Source organism: Lithobates pipiens, unplaced genomic scaffold (assembly GCF_037356315.1).
Source record: "Lithobates pipiens isolate NorthernLeopardFrog02 unplaced genomic scaffold, aLitPip1_a1.2 Scaffold_13, whole genome shotgun sequence".
Taxonomy (NCBI): domain Eukaryota; kingdom Metazoa; phylum Chordata; class Amphibia; order Anura; family Ranidae; genus Lithobates; species Lithobates pipiens.
Window position 1 is genome coordinate 439,073,799 of NW_027507718.1, and position 19,664 is coordinate 439,093,462.

Consider the following 19,664-nt stretch of genomic DNA (forward strand, 5'->3'; position numbering starts at 1 on the left):
TTGGAGTAAAAATCTATGTAAGATGCATTCATGTTTTAGTTTATTCAGCATGAAATGGAGCTTAGTTATTTAGCATGAGGCTGTATATTCTGCAATATCTACATTTTTGGAAAACTCATTCAATGAATGCAAGCTAAGATTACAGTGCCTTGTGAAAGTATTCGGCTCCCTTGAACTTTTCAACCTTTTGCCACATTTCAGGCTTCAAACATAAAGATATAAAATTTTTGTTTTTTGTGAAGAATCACCAACAAGTGGGACACAATTGTGAAGTGGAATGAAATCTATTGGATTTTTGAAACTTTTTTAACTAATAAAAAAAATGAAAAGTGGGGCGTGCAAAATTATTCGGCCCCCTTGCGTTAATACTTTGTAGAGCCACCTTTTGCTGCGATTACAGCTGCAAGTCACTTGGGGTATGTCTCTATCAGTTTTGCACATTGAGAGACTGAAATTCTTGCCCATTCTTCCTTGCAAAACAGCTCGAGCTCAGTGAGGTTGGATGAAGAGTGTTTGTGAACAGCAGTTTTCAGCTCTTTCCACAGATTCTCGATTGGATTCAGGTCTGGACTTTGACTTGGCCATTCTAACACCTGGATACGTTTATTTGTGAACCATTCCTTTGTAGATTTTGCTGTATGTTTGGGATCATTGTCTTGTTGGAAGATAAATCTCCGTCCCAGTTTCAGGTCTTTTGCAGACTCCAACAGGTTTTCATCCAGAATGGTCCTGTATTTGGCTGCATCCATCTTCCCCTCAATTTTAACCATCTTCCCTGTCCCTGCTGAAGAAAAGCAGGCCCAAACCATGATGCTGCCACCACCATGTTTGACAGTGGGGATGGTGTGTTGAGGGTGATGAGCTGTGTTGCTTTTACGCCAAACATATCGTTTTGCATTGTGGGCAAAAAGTTTGATTTTGGTTTCATCTGACTAGAGCACCTTCTTCCACATGTTTGGTGTGTCTCCCAGGTGGCTTGTGGCAAACTTTAGATGAGACTTTTTATGGATATCTTTGAGAAATGGCTTTCTTCTTGCCACTCTTCCATAAAGGCCAGATTTGTGCAGTGTATGACTGATTGTTGTCCTATGGACAGACTCTCCCACCTCAGCTGTAGTTCTCTGCAGTTCATCCAGAGTGATCATGGGCTTCTTGGCTGCATCTCTGATCAGTCTTCTCCTTGTCTGAGCTGAAAGTTTAGAGGGACGGCCAGGTCTTGGTAGATTTGCAGTGGTCTGATACTCCTTCCATTTCAAAATGATCGCTTGCACAGTGCTCCTTGGGATGTTTAAAGCTTGGGAAATCTTTTTGTATCCAAATCCGGCTTTAAACTTCTCCACAACAGTATTACGGACCTGCCTGGTGTGTTCCTTGGTCTTCATGATGCTCTCTGCGCTTTCAACAGAACCCTGAGACTATCACAGAGCAAGTAGCATTTATACAGAGACTTGATTACACACAGGTGGATTCTATTTATCACCATCAGTCATTTAGGACAACATTGGATCATTCAGAGATCCTCGCTGAACTTCTGGAGTGAGTTTGCTGCACTGAAAGTAAAGGGGCCGAATAATTTTGCACGCACCACTTTTCAGTTTTTTATTTGCCAAAAAAGTTTAAAATATCCAATAGATTTCGTTCCACTTCACAATTGTGTCCCACTTGTTGGTGATTCTTCACAAAAAATTTAAAAAATTAAAATTTTATATCTTTGTTTGAAGCCTGAAATGTGGCAAAAGGTTGAAAAGTTCAAGGGGGCCGAATACTTTCTCAAGGCACTGTATAATACACACACACACACACACACACACACACACACACACACACACACACACACACACACACACACACACACCCACACCACAGGTGAGGATGGTTACCTTCTAATAGCCATTTAAACCCTTTTGTGTCAACTTGTGTGCATATTATCAGGCCAAAATCACCAGAGTATGTAAACTCTGGGTCATTTGGGTAGTTTTTGTTGCCATTATGATTTAAAAAGAGTAAACAGTTGATAATAAATGGCTTCAGCCAAACACTAACCATGAGTGATAGAAATGTTTGTGTTATCATTCATATTCTCTGAATACCCCAAACCGTAAATCATGCCAGGGTATGTAAACTTATGAGCACAAATATGTATCATGCATACATACACAGTACCTTGCAAAAGTATTCACCCACCTTGGCTTTTTATTTTGTTACATTACAGCCTTTTGGTTTTAATGTGTTTTTTTTAATCTGAATTATATGTGATGGATCAGAACACAATAGTCTAAGTTGAAGTAAAATTAGAAAAATACATAATACATAAAACTATTTTTCAGAAATAAAAAACTGATAATTGGCATGTGCGTATGTGTTCACCCCCTTTGTTATGAAGCCCATAAAGCTCTGTTGCAACCAATTGCCTTCAGAAGTCACATAATTGGTGAAATGATGTCCACTTGTGTGCAATCTAAGTGTCACATGATCTGTCATTACATATACACACCTTTTTGAAAGGCCCCAGAGGCTGCAACACCTAAGCAAGAACATTATTTTTTTATCACTGTGAAGCAAAGTCGTGGTGGGCATGTCGCATAAATTTAAAAATTGGTGCAAATCCTCAATCCATGTTAATTCCAAGTTGTGAGGCAACAAAACACGGAAAATGCCAAGGGGGTGAATACTTTTGCAAGGCACTGTGTGATTGTATGTATGCGTGTGTGTGTGTGTGTGTGTGTGTGTATCAGCATCTCACGAGAGTAAGTACACCCCTCCACATTTTTGTAAACATTTTATTATATCTGTTCATGTGACGACACTGTAGAAATGTCACTTTGCTACAATGTAAAGTAGTGAGTGTACAGCTTGTATAACAGTGCAAATTTGCTGTCCCCTCAAAATAACTCGACACACATTAGAGGAGCTGCACCTTTAAAAAAAAATATTAAAAGCCAGCAGCTACAAATATTGCAGCTGCTGACTTTTAATAAATTGACACTTACCTGTTCCAGGGTCCAGCGATGTCGGCGGCAGATGATGAGCAATCGCTCGTCTCTCCACTGCCATCCTCTGTCAGGGAATCGGGAAGTGAAGCATTGCGGCTTCACTGCCCGGTACCCTACTGCGCATGAGCGAGTCGCGCTGCGCGTCTCCACTGGTCCCCACTGTGTCCTGGGAACTGTGTGTTTCCCAGAACACAACGGGGGGGGGGGGGGCATCTGCGGCTAGCTTGTCCCGGAAGTGGGTGCAGATACCTGGATTATCCAGGTATCTGCACCCCCCTCACCCCTGAAAGGAGCCAATTTTGGCACCGGAGGGGGGGAGGGATCAGATGAGCGGAACTTCCACTTCAGGGTGGAGGTCCACTTTAATGTCTAAACTGCTGGCAACAAAAGTGAGTACACCCCCAAGTGAAAATGTCCAAATTGGGCCCAAAGTGTCAATTTGTATGGCCACCATTATTTTCCAGCACTGCCTTAACCCTCTTGGGCATGGAATTGGACACCAGAGCTTCACAGGTTGCCACTCTTCCATAATGACATCATGGAGGGGGTGGATGTTAGAGACCTTGTGCTCCTCCATCTTCCGTTTTGAGGTTGCCCCACAGATGCTCAATACGGTTTAGGTCTGAAAACATGCTTGGGTAGTCCATCACCTTTACCCTCAGCTTCTTTAGCAAGGCAGTGGTCGTCTTGGAGGTGTGTTTCATGCCAATTAGAAAGCGCAGCACGCTTTGCGCATGCGCAGTAGGGAACAAGGAGGAGTGAAGCTGAAAGGTTTCACTGCCTGGTTACCTTACCAGGAATGGCAACGGCAGCACCCGGTAGTCGATCCGAAGATCGGCTGGGGTGCCGACATTGCTGGCTCACTGGACAGGTAAGTACCGTACTATGAAAGGCAGCAGCTACAGTATTTGTAGCTGCTGACTTAAAACATTTTTTCACACAGGCTGAACCGCCTCTTTAAGGAACTCCTAGCAACCTCTGAATGAACCCTGATTGAGAAACCCTGATCTAGATGGGTATCGGTCAAATAATTTACTTTAATATATCAGCCATTCTCAAACATGATTCAGTGGAACTCTAGGATTCCTCCAGAGGCTGATGGAGGTTCATTGGGCTGCAGCTGACCTCCCATCTGAGTGTGTCTGCATTATTTTGGGGCCAACAACACTTGGCAGAACCAGCAGTATGAATTCAGTGATATTTTTACCTGTCTATAGGGGTGGCATTTCTTCCTGCTAGCCACCAATGTAATGGGCATTTTCCCCGCTGACCTCCAATGAATTGGTTTTAGCAGGGGTCCCCTGATACCTGCAAACAATTCTACGTGGCTGTTTGACTGCGCCGCAGGTGCAGTGTACCTGTGAGTTTGGTGCAGGTTAACTTAAAATCTATTATCTCCTGCAGTTTTTTTGTGCACTTTCAGAAAGTGCAGCAAAACCATGGTAGCTAATAGAAGTCCATAAGAAAGCACAGCTAACCGGCACCAAACTTGCAGGTACACTGTGCTGCAACCGCAATATGGTCAAATGTCACAAGATTAGTGTGAAAGGGGACTAATGGCAATTTTTTTTTTTCCCTGTAGGATGGAGATCCTTCACTACCACCAGAGAAAAGAAAACAGGTACTTTGTATATGATTGTTTATCTTCAAATGACACTTTCTGTGTTAGTTATTCTGTAAGAGACAGGAGATATGATTGTTTGCCATCTAATCATTTGTTTCTATAACCCCTTTTTTGCAGCAGATATTATCTCTTTGTCCATTATACTATATCACGTTTTATGTTGCCAATGTTCCTCGATAAAAAAATATTTAAACCTAAATCAGTCAGATACCAGCATTGTTTTGTTGTTTTGTTTTTTTACCATATTTCTTCCCAAAAGGCTCTTCAGCCAACCAACATGATATAGGTATCTTGTAGTAGCTGCTCTCAGGAAGCGTTTTTACTTTTTAGTGCTCATGCACATGGACGTTTTAAAAAACTGGCTGCAAAGCTAGCTCCGATGCCTGGAAAAATCTTCATTAAAAACGCGATTTTTACCGCGTTTTGCATTGGAGTTTTTGCGCGTTTTTGTGCGTTTTTTAGCGTTAAGTAGCGTTTTTTAAGAAACACATCTCTTGGCTATAGCACTCAGAAAACAAAGAAAATATGTTGTGCGTTTATGCGCGTTTATGCAAGTTTTTGCGCGTTTTCCCGCGATTCGCGTTTTTACAGCTCTAGCTCCACGCCACGGAACGCACTGGTCCTGGTTTTTTTTTACAGCTTAAAAACGCCTATGCCATTTGCAGCTCAAAAACGCCTAGGTGGGCATGAAGCCATAGACTTACATGGACAGCCGTTTTTAAGCTGCAAAAAAAGCTCAAAAAAGCGGCTGTAAAAACGTCCGTGTGCATGAGGCCTTAAATATGGAGGACCGGTTTGCTTAAAATAGAAAAATAGACAAATTACTTAAATATCAAAAGTGAAGGGATGATCAAGGCTATGAAAAGTCGAAGCTTTTTATTTAAAGTGCATGTGTAGTCAAAACTTAAGTTTTGGATAGAGGGGGAAAGCCTTAAAGATCAATGCAGTCTCAATACAGTTTTCTGTAATGTTTGTCTAAGCTGCATTGCCATACGCCATGGAGGGAGGAGAGGCCTCCTGTTCAACTTCACAAAAAAAAAAAAAATTGCCTAAATATACTACACTAAGTTTTGGATAGCTTTATTATAGGTAGAACTTCTGTCAATTTTTCAGTGCTGTCTGTAGGGAGCTATGCCCTCTCCATTTGTCTTGGTAACTATAGTCTCTAGTGCTCTCTAGTCTAGTAATAGATATTCCACATTATTTTTGTTGTCATGGGAAAAGGAGATGACGAAAAAACTTTCAATGGGGAAACCTGTTCTGATGACAGCCCTCGTTGATTGCCCCTCATTTTGGAGAAGTAAGAGATATCTGCTTACTTATGTCACCCATAGACCGAGCAAATTTCTTTCCTGCAATCTGTAAGAGATTCAATTCCCCCATCAATACGGACAGTTTTGATGCGGGAATTCCTTTCTGCCGAGCCATTGTCTTCTTGCGGCGGTGGAAGCTGTCCCCAACAGGAGAAGACCATGATTATTGCTAGCGGTTATACCAGCCATTAGTCTTAATCGCATGTAAAATTTTCAGCAGGCTGGCTGTAACCAAGTTGATTGATTTTATAACTTGGTTACGTTCAGCCTGCCCATACATGGTTCGAATCAGGAATCGGCCGAGATTTGAACCTTCTATGGCCGGCCTTACTGATGGAGTATTAAATCATGACTAAAGAATTTGTAATCACTTTGTATTGTTTCCAAAACTGAAAAAAAGCATTTTGGCTTTACGTAGTTTCATGAAATTATTATTATATAGGATTTATATAGTGCCAACAGTTTGTGCAGCGCTTTACAACATGAGGGCAGAAACCCTTGTGTTTTTTCATCCTAATACACCCTATGCGTTAAGGTGAGAAAACACCTGGCAGTCATCGGCCCTACAACCGCCCCCCCCCCCCCCCTCAGTTTTACTTACCTAAGCCCCTTTATGTCTTCAGCAGGGATGCGCTGTCCCTCTCTCCACGAGGTCCCAGCTCTTGATTGGATAGTTTGATAGCAGCGCAGCCATTGGCTCCCACTGCTGTCAATCAAGTCCAATGACATGGGGGACGGGGCCAAGTCTGGCATTTGTGTCTGTGGACACAAATGCTGGACACAGGAGCGTGCCCGCAAGGTAACTCCCCTGGGAGAGCGCTTCTCCTAGGGGGTTATCTGATGCGGAGAGAAGCCACTAGAGCCGCCAGAGGACCCCAGAAGAGGATGTTTGGGGCCACTCTGAGCAAACCGAGCTGCACAGTGGAGGTAAGTATGATGTTTGTTTTTAAAAAACAAAAACCAAAAAAAAAAAAAGCGATCCTTTACAATCACTTTAAGGCATTTCAAATAAAGTGATATAGTTTGGCAGGGTTCCTGGCAAAGCCGCCTCATATATGAACTTCTTAAAGCTGAGCTCTAGGTTTTTTTTTTTTTGCATACTACATTGGACCAATGTAAGTATGCCTAGGCCCTAACTGTGGGACTACTGTGGAAGTGGAGAATCCTAATAGTCGCTGGTACAAGAGTTAGCGTTGTCTTTTGGGTTGTGTCGTGCAGTTGCACTGCAGCATAGTGAGCACAGGGTTGCTCGCATGCTCTATTCACTGAATGCCTTGCATTTTTCTTAATGAATGACATTCTCTGAATGAGGTGGGTGCTGATGTCATGATCACTACCTTGTCTAGTCCGAAAACCCTGCATTCATTGAGAAAAATTCAAGGCGTTATCTGTGGATTACAATTTCTTGAGTCTTTGACTCCATGTGCTTATCTAGTGTCCAGACAGCTGATAAGCAGGTTTGTTCTGGGTCAGTGATTCATCAAGATGTCAAAGGATACAGTGCATCCGGAAAGTATTCAGAGCGCTTCACTTTTTCCACATTTTGTTATGTTACAGCCTTATTCCAAAATGGATTCAATTCATTATTTTCCTAAAATTCTACAAACAATACCCCATAATGACAACGTGAAAGAAGTTTGTTTAAAGGCTTTGAAAATTTATTAAAAAAAAAAAAATTAAAAAAAAAAAAGATCACATGTACATAAATACTCAAGCCTCAAGTCTCTTTGAATATGATGCTACGAGCTTGGCACACCGATTTTTGGGTAGTTTCTCCCATTCTCCTTTGTTGAACCTCTCAATCGGGTTGGATGGATAGAATCGGTGCACAGCCATTTTCAGTTCTCTCCAGAGATGTTCGATCGGGCTCTGGCTGGGCCACTCAAGGACATTTACAGAGATGTCACTTAGCAACTCCTTTTGTTAATTTTGCTGTCTGCTTAGGGTCGTGGTCCTGTTGGAAGATGAACCTTTGTTCCAGTCTGAGGTGCAGAACACTCTGGAGCATGTTTTCATCAAGGATGTCTCTGTACATTGCTGCATTCATCTTTCCCTCAATTCAGACTAGTCTCCCAGCTCCTGCTGCTGAAAAACCTCTCCACAGCATGATACTGCCACCACCATGCTTCACTGTAAGGATGGTATCAGCCAAGTGATGATCGGTGCCTGGTTTCCTCTAGACATGCCACTTGCCATTCAGGCCAAAGAGCTCAATCTTTGTTTCATCAGACCAGAGAATTTTGTTTCTCATGACCTGAGAGTCCTTCAGGTGCCTTTTTGGCAAACTTCAGGCGGGCTGTCATGTGCCTTTCACTGAGGAGTGGTTTCCGTCTGGCCACTCTACCATACAGGCCTGATTGGTGGAGTGCTGCAGAGATGGTTGTTCTTCTGGAACGCTCGAGCTCTGTCAGTGACCAGCAGGTTCTTGGTCACCCCCCTTACTAAGGCCCTTCTCCCCCGATCGCTCGGTTTGGCCGTGCGGCCTGCTCTAGGAGTAGTCCTGGGGGTTCCAAACTTCTTCCATTTATGGATGATGGAGTTCACTGTGCTCATAAGGACCTTCAATGCTGCAGAAATATTTCTGTACCCTTCCCTGGATCTGTGCCTTGATACAATCCTGTCTCGGATGTCTAGACGTAAGCCATCTGTGATGCCATCTGGTTCCTCCTAACATCTGATCCAGGTTGCAGGTGTCTAGAGACACGGTTCTGAATTGCTGGTTCACTGTTGAGTCTTTTTTAAACGTTCATCTGTGAGTATTACTCTTGTTTTTACTATTTAAATAAATTGTATCTTTGGTAATGCACAAGGTCGGTGTGCCCTCCTTTTTTTCTTTCTACATGTTTCAGATGTCTACAGACCATTCCTTGGAATTCGTGGCTTGGTTTGTGCTCTGCCATGCATTGTTAACTGTGGGACCTTACATGGATAGGTGTGTGTCTTTTCCAAATCATGTCCAATCAACTTAATTTACCACAGGTGGACTCCAGTCAAGTTGTAGAAACATCTCAAAGCTGATTAGTGGAAACGGGATGCACCTGAGCTCAATTTTGAGTGTCGTTGCAAAGGCTGTGATTACTTATGTATATGTGATTTTATTTTGTTACTGAATTTACAAAGATTTCAAACAAACTTCTTTCATGCTGTCATTATGGAGTATTGCTTGTAGAATAATGAATTAAATCAATTGTCGAAAAAGGCTGTAACATAACAAAATGTGTTGTTAATACTTTCCGGATGCACTGTAAGAACAGCTGGAGCGAGCACTTTCAAAAGGGACAGGGTTATGATACAAATTACTACAGGGAAAGCACAGTACTGGAATCTGAGAGCTATAAGCAGCCCACAGGTACTTCAAATAGTCCAATACTAAAGTGAATATTTTGGGTGAAAGTGGCCTTTTAAAAAGACTCTGTCAGAGACTCTTGAAACCCGCTCCCGACCCAAGTATACTCCCCTTACCAATGCTTTCCCACCACTCTATTCCTGTGGCCTGGAAGTCCGATCCTACGTGAGCACCATGCTGGTTGGTGTCATAGCTTACACAAATTTGATGATGTCCTCTCCTCATGTAATGGTGTTGGCAATTGGCCATTCAAGCCTCAGCACGGAATCTTAAGAGGAGGTCACACGTTTCCCCATAACCAGAACACCAGGTATTTGATGAAAGTGCAAACAAAGGAGAGTGGATTGGTTGGTGGACTTTCAAGAGACTTGTGTCAATGACAGAGTCTCTTTAAGGCACTCACTGGGCCTCATATTGCTCTGTGTATTGTAACAAGCCATTGCTTTGCAAAGAACGTGTCTGTCTTAGCCGGCCAGCTCAAAGGATTACCTCTTCCAAATTTGCAGGTGAATCTGGCGGAACTGCTGGGGGAGGCACGGGAAAGGAGCAAAAAGCTGGAGCAGGAGATAAAGGAGCTGCATCAGAGACTGGGAGAAGTACAAGGAGACAATAAGGTGATTAATTATTATCTGCTGTTAATGGACACAGCTTTGTGTGGTTTGATTTACTGTAACTCTGGCCGCCTGTTCATCCTCTCACTTTAAAGAGCTAAGCCTCTTTTCCACAAATCCAGGTTCTCCGGGGATCAGAGTACAAACGAGTATCCCTGTGAATTATTTTGGTCATTGGCTCCATTGCAGCATCATTTATCTGGTGGCTGTGTTATGTATTCAGCAGTGACAGTTTATTAAAGATATCTGCAGAAATTAAATTTGGACATAGCCTGTATAAATAGCATCCAGCTGATTAATGGCTATGTTTGTAAGCTGTTTATTGGTGGAAAGTTTCTCCTTTTATAATATGATACACACATATTAAGCAGAAGCAGGGACTCTTGGTAAACAAAATCTGAGAAGAAGGATGCCAGTATCCCACTCTGTGGGGGCAAGATTCAGATGATGTGGCCTTAAATCCAAAATCTGGGCTACGCACATAGGTCCTGATAAACTATGATTGTCGATTGTAAAGGAATGTGAAGTATCTGTGTAACCACTTGGATATAGAGGCTGCTGACAACGGCTGTACACCAATACTTGTGACTTCTGGGCCAAGAAATACACTAAATTAACTTAATGCAATGATCTGCAAATCTCATAAACCTATATTTCATTCACAATAGAAAAAAAGAAAACATATCAGATGTTTAAACTGAGAAAATGTACCATTTTAAGGAAAAATAAAGTAAGTTTGAAATTGATGGCAGCAACACATTTCCAAAAGGTTAGGACAGGGCCATGTTTACCACAGTGTAGCATCTCCTCTTCGCATATCGGCACTTTTTAATCATCTCGGAACTGAGATCAGTTGCTGGAGTTTGGGGAGAGGAATGTTGTCCTATTCTTGCCTGATATATGATTCTAACCGTCTTGGGTCTTCTTCGTCGATATTTTTTTGTTTCAAGATGCGCCAAAAATTTGATGAAAGGTATCAACTGCAGGCAGGCCAGTTAAGCACCTGAACTCCTCTGCTACGATGCCATTGATTGTGTATTTAATAGTTTGCTTGGGATTAAGCTTTAAAATTTTGCATTCTCCTGTTCCCTCCCTTTCCACCCCCCCCCCCCCCCCTTCTGTTTTCTTTTAGGCTAGGTTCACAACTGTGCAGGCCGCGGTTTGCACAGGCAGGAGAGCCCATTCATTTGAATGGTCTGCCCCGCAACGCGCAGTTCCTGCGCCATTTTCTTAATTCACAGCCCGCGCGGGAACCAAGGTTACCAGTACGGGTGAGATTTCCAGGGCCAGAGTTGTGCCATTAGGATTAATGGCACCTGCCCGTGGGTCCTGCATTTTTTCTCTGTGGGTGGTTGCTGCTGCAGATATTTGTGCGAGTCCTGCAACGGCACTGCCCACACAAATGTGAACCTAGCCTTCTTGTCTACCAGCTCCTAGAGAGACCCTACCTTGTTGAAAGCTGTAATTAGCTAATTCATGATTCTATTGGAGGTTGTTTGGGGAAACAGGCTTTTGATTTAAAGTGTTAAGTCCAAAAGCAAACGCTTATTATTTTGCAGTTCACCAGTTCTTAGGTGTGATGGCAGCATTCGTTTTCTTTTCTTTTTTAGGCTTTCTTTATTTTATTTTCACCTGGTGATCAGGCCAGTAAGTCTGTTTTTCAACAGCACAAGCTGTCCTGCAAAAAAAGCAGTTAAGACTGTAGAGACAAACCATTTACAGCTGACAGGGGTGCTTACTATGAACAGCTTTTATTTATGTAAAGCCTTTATCCCAAAAGAACAAAAATGGTTTGCTGTAACTACTTGGGTAAGTGCAGTGTGAGCTGGAGTTTGGCTTCAATTTGTCAGTGTATTTGAATCTGCTAGTCCATCTAGCACTCCCCTCCCCCCAGACTGGCAATGCTGTGCCCCTTCATCCAGAATGGGGGACACTCTGATACTAGAGGTGTGTTAATGCCCAAATTGCCATTTGAGGGAAAAGCCTAAAAAAAGAAAACACATGCAGCAACCACATTAAATGATTGGTAAGCTGCAATCTATTACATTTTTGGTTTGGGGTTTATTACCGCTTTAAATGTTCTAGAGCTGCAACTAACGATTAATTTGTCTGTCGACTAATCTATCGATTATTTTTTCGATTAGTCAACGATTATTTTTTTATTTTTAAATGAACCTAGTGTTTTTTTTTTTTTTGATTAGCTCATTTAATCCTTTGGATACCTTTTCAAAAAATAAGTACATAAAAAAAAAAAGTAAAAAAAAAAAGTAAGATAAAATATAACTTGTACACACATATATATATATATATATATATATATATATATATATATATATATATATATATATATATATATATATATATATATATATATATATATATATATAATATATATATATAATAAGTATGTAGTTATATTCTTACCTTTTTTTATGTACTTATTTTTTGTAAAGTTAAGATAAAAGAATATAAATATATTTATTTATATTCTTTTATCTTAACTTTATATTTTCTGTTCAGAAGTTCATGAATGTTTATAATTTATTTTTTTGCAATGTTTTCTTTTTTTAAGGGGGAGGGTGTGCGGGGACAGTGTCAGTGTTTTTTTTATTTTTTTTTTATTTATTTTTTTATTATTTTTTACAATTTTTTTTTTTTATCAGCCCTTTTAGGGGGGCTATGGTGAGATATCAGGGTCTTAGCAGACCTCTGACATCTCCCATTTGAGACAGGGAAAGGGACTGGGGACAGAGATTCCCCAGTCCCTTTCTCTGCAGCCTCTGCTGCACTGATAATGAATGGAGAGAAGACCGCGCCTTCTCTCCATTCATTAACTGAGACATCGTAATCACAGGAGGTTACAATGTTTCAGTTATGTGAATGGACAGAGTCAGTGGTTACTGACTCTGTCCATTCTGAAAACGAAGGAGCCGGGTTTACCTGCTCCTACCTCCGCTCTCCATCCTGAGATACCGAGGGGGGGCAGCAGCACAGAGGAGGAGAAGAGAGAGGGGGATGGCAGCACGGAGGGGGACACAGAGAAGAGACGGGGACAGCAGCACGGAGGGGGAGAAGAGAAGAGAGGGGGCGGCAGCACGGAGGGGGAGAAGAGAGGGGGACGGCGGCATGGAGAGGGACAGCGGCACGGAGAGGGACAGATGCACGGAGGGGGAGAAGAGAGGGGGACGGCGGCACGGAGGGGGACAGATGCACGGAGGGGGAGAAGAGAGGGGGACGGCGGCACGGAGGGGGGCAGATGCACGGAGGGGGAGAAGATAGGGGGACGGCGGCACGGAGGGGGGCAGATGCACGGAGGGGGAGAAGAGAGGGGGACGGTGGCACAGAGGGGGACAGATGCACGGAGGGGGAGAAGAGAGGGGGACGGCGGCACAGAGGGTAACAGATGCACTGAGGGGGAGAAGAGAGGGGGGCGGCGGCACGGAGGGGGACAGATGCACGGAGGGGGAGAAGAGAGGGGGACTGCGGCACGGAGGGGGACAGATGCACGGAGGGGGAGAAGAGGGGGACTGCGGCACGGAGGGGGACAGATGCACGGAGGGGGAGAAGAGAGGGGGACGGCGGCACGGAGGGGGACAGATGCACGGAGGGGGAGAAGAGAGAGGGACGGCAGCACGGAGGAGAGCGGGAGATACTGAGCACTGCGGAGCATCGACGCCCTGCACGCACGTCGACGTATTTTTGTAGTCGACGTAATCTATTACGTCGACTCGTCATGGCAGCTCTAAAATGTTCATACTTATTCTAGTAAATCTATATCCTCTGTACATTTGCTTTAGCTCCTGTGTGGGCAAACCGTTTGCTATCTCTTTTGAACAAATAAAAATAAAATATTGAAAAGATCCTAACAGAAAATTTAATTGGCAGTAAAGGTCTGCACACCACTCTTATCTGCGCTATTTTGAAAGGAAAAATAAAATATATTTTTAAGGTGCTTAAACTCCTCCGTAGTGCATTGACCTGCTGAAACAATCATTTTAAATAGAATGTAGTCCAATCTATGTTCAAAAAGAATACATGAATGTACATGGATAAAGTGAGCACCACCACCAATTGTATAGCAGTATATATTGAAGTTCAGACATTTTGGTGGTGTAGAAACCCCCTTTCTCAGGATCCTCCACCTCGAATATGCCCTTTTCATTTGCCCAATATTTGGCAGCTCTCAAGGTTACCTTCTGTCAACTCCTTGCTATTGGCATCCCTCAAACCTTCATCAATGCCAGCAGAACATCTCCGAGAGCAGATATTTGCTTCTGTTTAGAAACTGCTAGTAATGCATGTCAGTTCTGATGCAGACCACATCATCAAATTTCACAATACTGCAGGCCCGGAGGTAGTGGTCTGTAGCAGCCACTGAACGTGACGTTGTCCATTTCTTTTCGGTGGCTGAATTTACATAAACATGCGCTCCTCTTCTTCCCCATGCACATAGGTTTATGTCTGGGTAGGTTCACACTACTGTATGCAACATTGAGTGCTTTCCTGACACAGGGAGAAACGTGCTGCACTTTAGCAGATACGCGGTGGTGCCATTAATTGTCAATGGCACCCCCACGCATCTGCGAACATGACATATTTTTGCGTGCGCCAAACCCCATTTTATCGCAGCACTGTGTGGTTCAGTGTGGTACAGTTTTACTAAAGGCTCAGGAAGTTCTTTCCTCATGTTTCTCGTGGATTGGGCAGCCCATTGAAATGAATAGGCTGCTCTACATGTGATGTGTGTACCTTGAAAAAGTATTCACACCCTCCTGAAATTTTTCACATTTTAGCATGTTACAACCAAAGTATTGTAAATGTATTTTATGTGGCCTTTATGTGATAGACCAACACAAAGTGGCACATAATTGTGAAATGATTTTCAATTTTTTTTACAAATAAATATGTGAAAAGTGTGGCGTGCATTTGTATTCAGCCACCCTGAGTCAATCCTTTGTAGAACCATCTTTTGCTGCAATTACAGCTGCAAGTCTTTTCGGGGATGTCTCGTCCAGCTTTCACATCTAGAAAGTGAAATTTTTTCTCTATCTTCTTTTGCAAAATAGCTCAAGCTCTGTCAAATTGGATTGCGAGCGTCTTTGAACAGCAATTTTCAAGTCTTGCCAGAGATTCTCAAATGGATTTTGGTCTTGGGTTTGACTGAGCCATTCTAACACATGAATATGCTTTGATATAAACCACTCCAGTGTAACTCTGGCTGTATGTTTAGCGCTGTCGTCCTGCTGGAAAATGAACCTCTGCGCCAGTATCAAGTGTTTTGCAGTCTCTTAACAGGTTTTCTTCTAAGATTTGGCTCCATCCATCTTCCCATCAACTCTGACCAGCTTCCCTGTCCCTGCTGAAGAAAAGCATCCCCACAACATGAAGCTGCTATGGTGTGTTCTGGGTGATGTGCAGTGTTAGTTTTGTGCCACACATTAGCATTTTGCTTTAAGGCCAAAAAGTTCAATTTTGGCCTCATCTGACCAGAGCACCTTCTTCCACATGTTTGCTGTATCCTCCGCAAACGGGACTTTTTATGGCTTTCTTTCAACAATGGCTTTTAAAAATCGATTTAAGTAATCTGAGGCTTCAAATTAATTTAGATTAATTTTATAGTTTTAGTATTCTACATTTATATAAATAATTCAGGATTTTATGTGTTTTTGATTTAGCTGCTGAGAATGACAATAGCTAAACAGAGAGTGGGGGACGATGAAGTTGGCGCTCGCCATTTTGCACCCCATGAACGAGAAGATCTTGTTCTGCAGCTGGAGAAGACAAGAGAGCAGGTAAAGTAGTTTCCCCTGTTTAATTGTAAATGCATTTTGAAAGTTTGATACTAATCTCTGTCAGTGTGTATTTTTACACTGAACACGTGGCCAGGCTATGGACATTTGTATGCAATATCCACAACAGAAGCTTTAATTTTCTTATCTCTTGGCAGCTCAGCCCACCTTGCTTCTCTCCTCCTAGCAGTGATTTAGCAACTTTCCACTGGTCTAATCTTCAATGCAAACATAGAGCAGATGCGCTGAAATGGGTAGCCAAGTTGCTGGGAAAATTTCAGAGCTTTTGATGTAAATTTTAGAAAATAATTACTCCACATTTATTACACATAACTTACACTACAGTTACGGAGGTCAGTAAGGACATGTTTTAAAGTAGAATTACAAGTTTCAATTAACTTTACATTTTAAACATAGTTTATTTTGGCAAAGCTGGCCCAACACAATTATTTCCATTACTAAACAATGCAGCTGCAGTGTGGGCTCTACTGTAGTAGCATTAGTTACATACAGTAAGTGGTACTGTGTACCAGCAGCAGAACAGGCAGGTTCCCATCTGTTGCCAGAATTAGAGTTGGCTTCTTTGCAATTTGGAAGAAGCCTATTATTATTTATTATTATTATTTATTTTTATTATTATTATTATAGTAAATAAATTTAAAAAAAGTGAGCGCTTAGTGTACCAATAAAAAAAGCCGCTAGCGAAAAAAGGTGACTATGCAATCCTCAAACAATATAAACGCAAGTGCAGCGTTAAAAATGAATACAATGAATGACTGACTAGAATGAAAAACGGCACGTGAAAGAACATCAACTCATGATTAGTCATAAAGTGCATGGTGTTAACAAATTATTGAGTCTATTAAATCGTCTGTATTCAAAGGAACTGTTAGGCCCCTTTCACACGACAAGCCTGCTTCAATCTGCTTGTCTGTTTTTTAGGTGGATCTGAGCGGGCCATACATTAACTCTTATAGGCAGACAGGTGTAAGCGGAGATGTGTCCGCTGACACCCGCCTGCCATCCGATCCACTCAAGACAGACGTATGGCGATACGTCTGCCATTCATCTTGGTGGACCAGATGAAATCTGGTGAAAATGGACATTAGGGATGAGCTCAGGCGTGTTCGTATGGAACACGTGCAGAGCCCGCCAGGAAGTCGGCGCAGCGCTGTGCTAATCACAGGCAATGAGACATTGCCCGATCTCTGCAGCCGCACATTGGGGCAATGTCTCACTGCCTGTGATTAGCACAGTGCCCTGCAGACTTCCTGGTGGGCCCTGCACGTGTTCCATGCGAACATGCCTGAACTCATCCCTAATGGACATGCTGTCCGTTTTCGCCCCATCTCCCCATAGGAATCAGCAGGGCTCTGACAGGCCCATCCCTGCTCAGTGAGCAGAGACTGATCTGTCACCCGCTGGCTCAGCAGAACTCAACGGAGCGATCTCCTGCTGAGCTGGCTGACTCCACTAAATGGATCCACCCCGTGGGGAAGGGGCCTAAGGTGTCACAACCTGTATCGGACATCAGCTGGAAGCTAGCCTCTAATGCAGAGGGCATTCCACCAAAAATATGGTCTGTAGGTTCTCCACTGTGATATCCCTCCACCAGTATATAATGCACTCACCATAAGATGAATAAAGATGAGCATTGTGTTATAAAACACGTAGACAGTGGTTGATTTCAATCAGGTCTTGCATCAATGAACAGCATCCAGGTGGAAGTAAGCCACAATGAATCCATGTACCCCTTCATTGGGGTTAAACTTTGTAAAAAAACGGCTGTGAAATGAATGTGCACCCGCCTCCACAGTGAAGTTGCAGCTGACAGCTCAGCGTGGGTTCGGATCAGGTTCAGAAAAAGTATGTATACTAATTTCTTCTTTACCAGGCTAAATAAGTTAATGTTAGATCATGGATGTCTTTGTAGTAAATGTACACAATGATGTCCATTATTATGGGCTTCCCATCAGATTCACATTTGTGGAATGTCCCTGGTTTTACCTATTCTACTGCCCGGAAACACCACTCTGCTTCTGGGATCTTTTACTGAAGTGTGCAGGGAAGTCCTAGTTCACGGATTTCAGAACAAGATAGTAGATTAGTAGAAGTAGATGCAAGGTGCTGGATTTAGATCTTTTTATTGATTGCCTGCTGCCACTATGAAGTCACTCTGCTTGTACCCCATATCATAATTTCTGACCTTTTTGTGGAGCTTTGTCAGATAAAATACAGATTGCAGTGCTCCTGGAACTGAGCAATGGAACAGAGGTGTGTAAGATTGTGACCATCAGCCCTGTAAAGAAGAAATCAGTATACATACCTTTTCTGAAGCTGATCCAACTCAGTCCCATACTGAGCTGTCGGCTGCGGCTTAGCTGTGGAGGCGGGTGCAGAGGACACAGCAGACAACGGAAGCCCCATAGTAAGTCTATGGGTAACGCCACTCCCCATTCATTTCACAGCCATTTTTTTTACACAGTTTAACCCCACTGAAGGGATACTCATATTCATTGCTGTTTACTTCACTTTGACCTGGATGCTGTTTATTGGTGCAAGACCTGGCTGAGATCAACCTCTGTCTACATGTTTTATAACACAAGGCTCAGCTTTATCCCTTTCATGACTAAGCCTATTTTTGCCATTTGGTGTTTACAAGTTAAAACCCCCAAACATTTTATATATATATATATATATATATATATATATATATATATATATATATATATATATATATATATATATATATTAGCAGAGACTCTAGCCACCTCCCGCCCGCCCTATAGCCGAATGACGGCCTTAGAGCAGGCGGGTTCCTTCGCCTGGTCGTCCCTGGACGGCCTTGTGTTTACTTCCGCAATGCGCGCCGCCGGGGGCGCGCATTGCGGAAGTTTTGTATTCGCCGTGTCTCCCGGACAGGCAAATACAGATCGCAGCTGCCAATGGGAGATGATCTCATATGTAAACATATGAGATCATCTCCCATTGCCGTGTCTCTCCATCCTCACACAGAGACAGCGTGTGAGGAGGGAGAGCGATCTGTAAGTCAGCCCCAGTGCCATCTGTCAGCCCCAGTGCCAGTGCCATCTGTTAGCCCCAGTGCCATCTGCCAGTGCCGTCAGTGCCACCAGTGCCACCTGCCAGCGCCACCTGCCAGCGCCAGTGCCATCCGTCAGCCCCAGTGCCGCCAGTGCCACCTGCCAGTGCCACCTGCCAGCGCCAGTGCCACCTGCCAGTGCCACATGCCAGTGCCGCCAGCCCCAGTGCCGCCAGTGCCACGTGCCAGTGCCGCCAGTGCCAGTGCTACCTGCCAGTGCCACCTGCCAGCGCCAGTGCCACCTGCCAGCGCCAGTGCCATCCGTCAGCCCCAGTGCCGCCAGTGCCACCTGCCAGCGCCAGTGCCACCTGCCAGCGCCACCTGCCAGTGCCATCTGCCAGCCCCATTTGCCAGAGCAATTAGCCAGAGCAAATAGCCAGCACCATCTGCCAGTGCCATCTGCCAGTGCCAGCCCCAGTGCCATCTGTCAGCGACATCTGCCAGCCCCATCTGCCTCCAGCCCCATCTGCCTCCAGCCCCATCTGCCTCCAGCGCCATCTGCCTCCAGCGCCATCTGCCTGTGCCACGTGTCGTCAGTGCCACGCGGGGTCACTTTGTGGGCATTTCCATTGTCCTGGTGCTCCAGGGCCTTCAAAACTGTAATAGGTGGTTGAGAAATAAGATGTGTAATTTATGCTCCTAGAATGCCTGATGGTGCTATTTCAATATTGGGCCTCTGTATGTGGCCAGGCTGTGTAAAAGTCTCACACATTTGGTATCGTTATACTCAGGAGGAGTAGTAGAACGTATTTTGGGGTGTCATTTTTGCTATGTACATGCTATGTGTTGGAAATATCTTATAAATGGACAACTTTGCGTAAAAAAAATGCGTTTTCATTTTTTTTCCACATTTTCCCAAAACTTCTGGAAAAAAAATGAACCATTCAA

General features: G+C 43.5%; 1 protein-coding gene across 4 annotated transcripts in view; it reads left to right on the plus strand.

The window, feature by feature from the left end:
- CCDC149 (coiled-coil domain containing 149) overlaps positions 1–19,664 on the plus strand; it is a 145,225-nt gene that overhangs the window by 49,531 nt on the left and 76,030 nt on the right. For all 4 annotated transcript variants that reach the window (XM_077477692.1, XM_077477694.1, XM_077477693.1 and 1 more), the window contains exons 3-5: positions 4,576–4,614; positions 9,783–9,890; positions 15,563–15,679. In XM_077477692.1, coding sequence (XP_077333818.1) covers positions 4,576–4,614; positions 9,783–9,890; positions 15,563–15,679 — 264 coding nt within the window. The remainder of the gene's footprint in view (positions 1–4,575; positions 4,615–9,782; positions 9,891–15,562; positions 15,680–19,664) is intronic.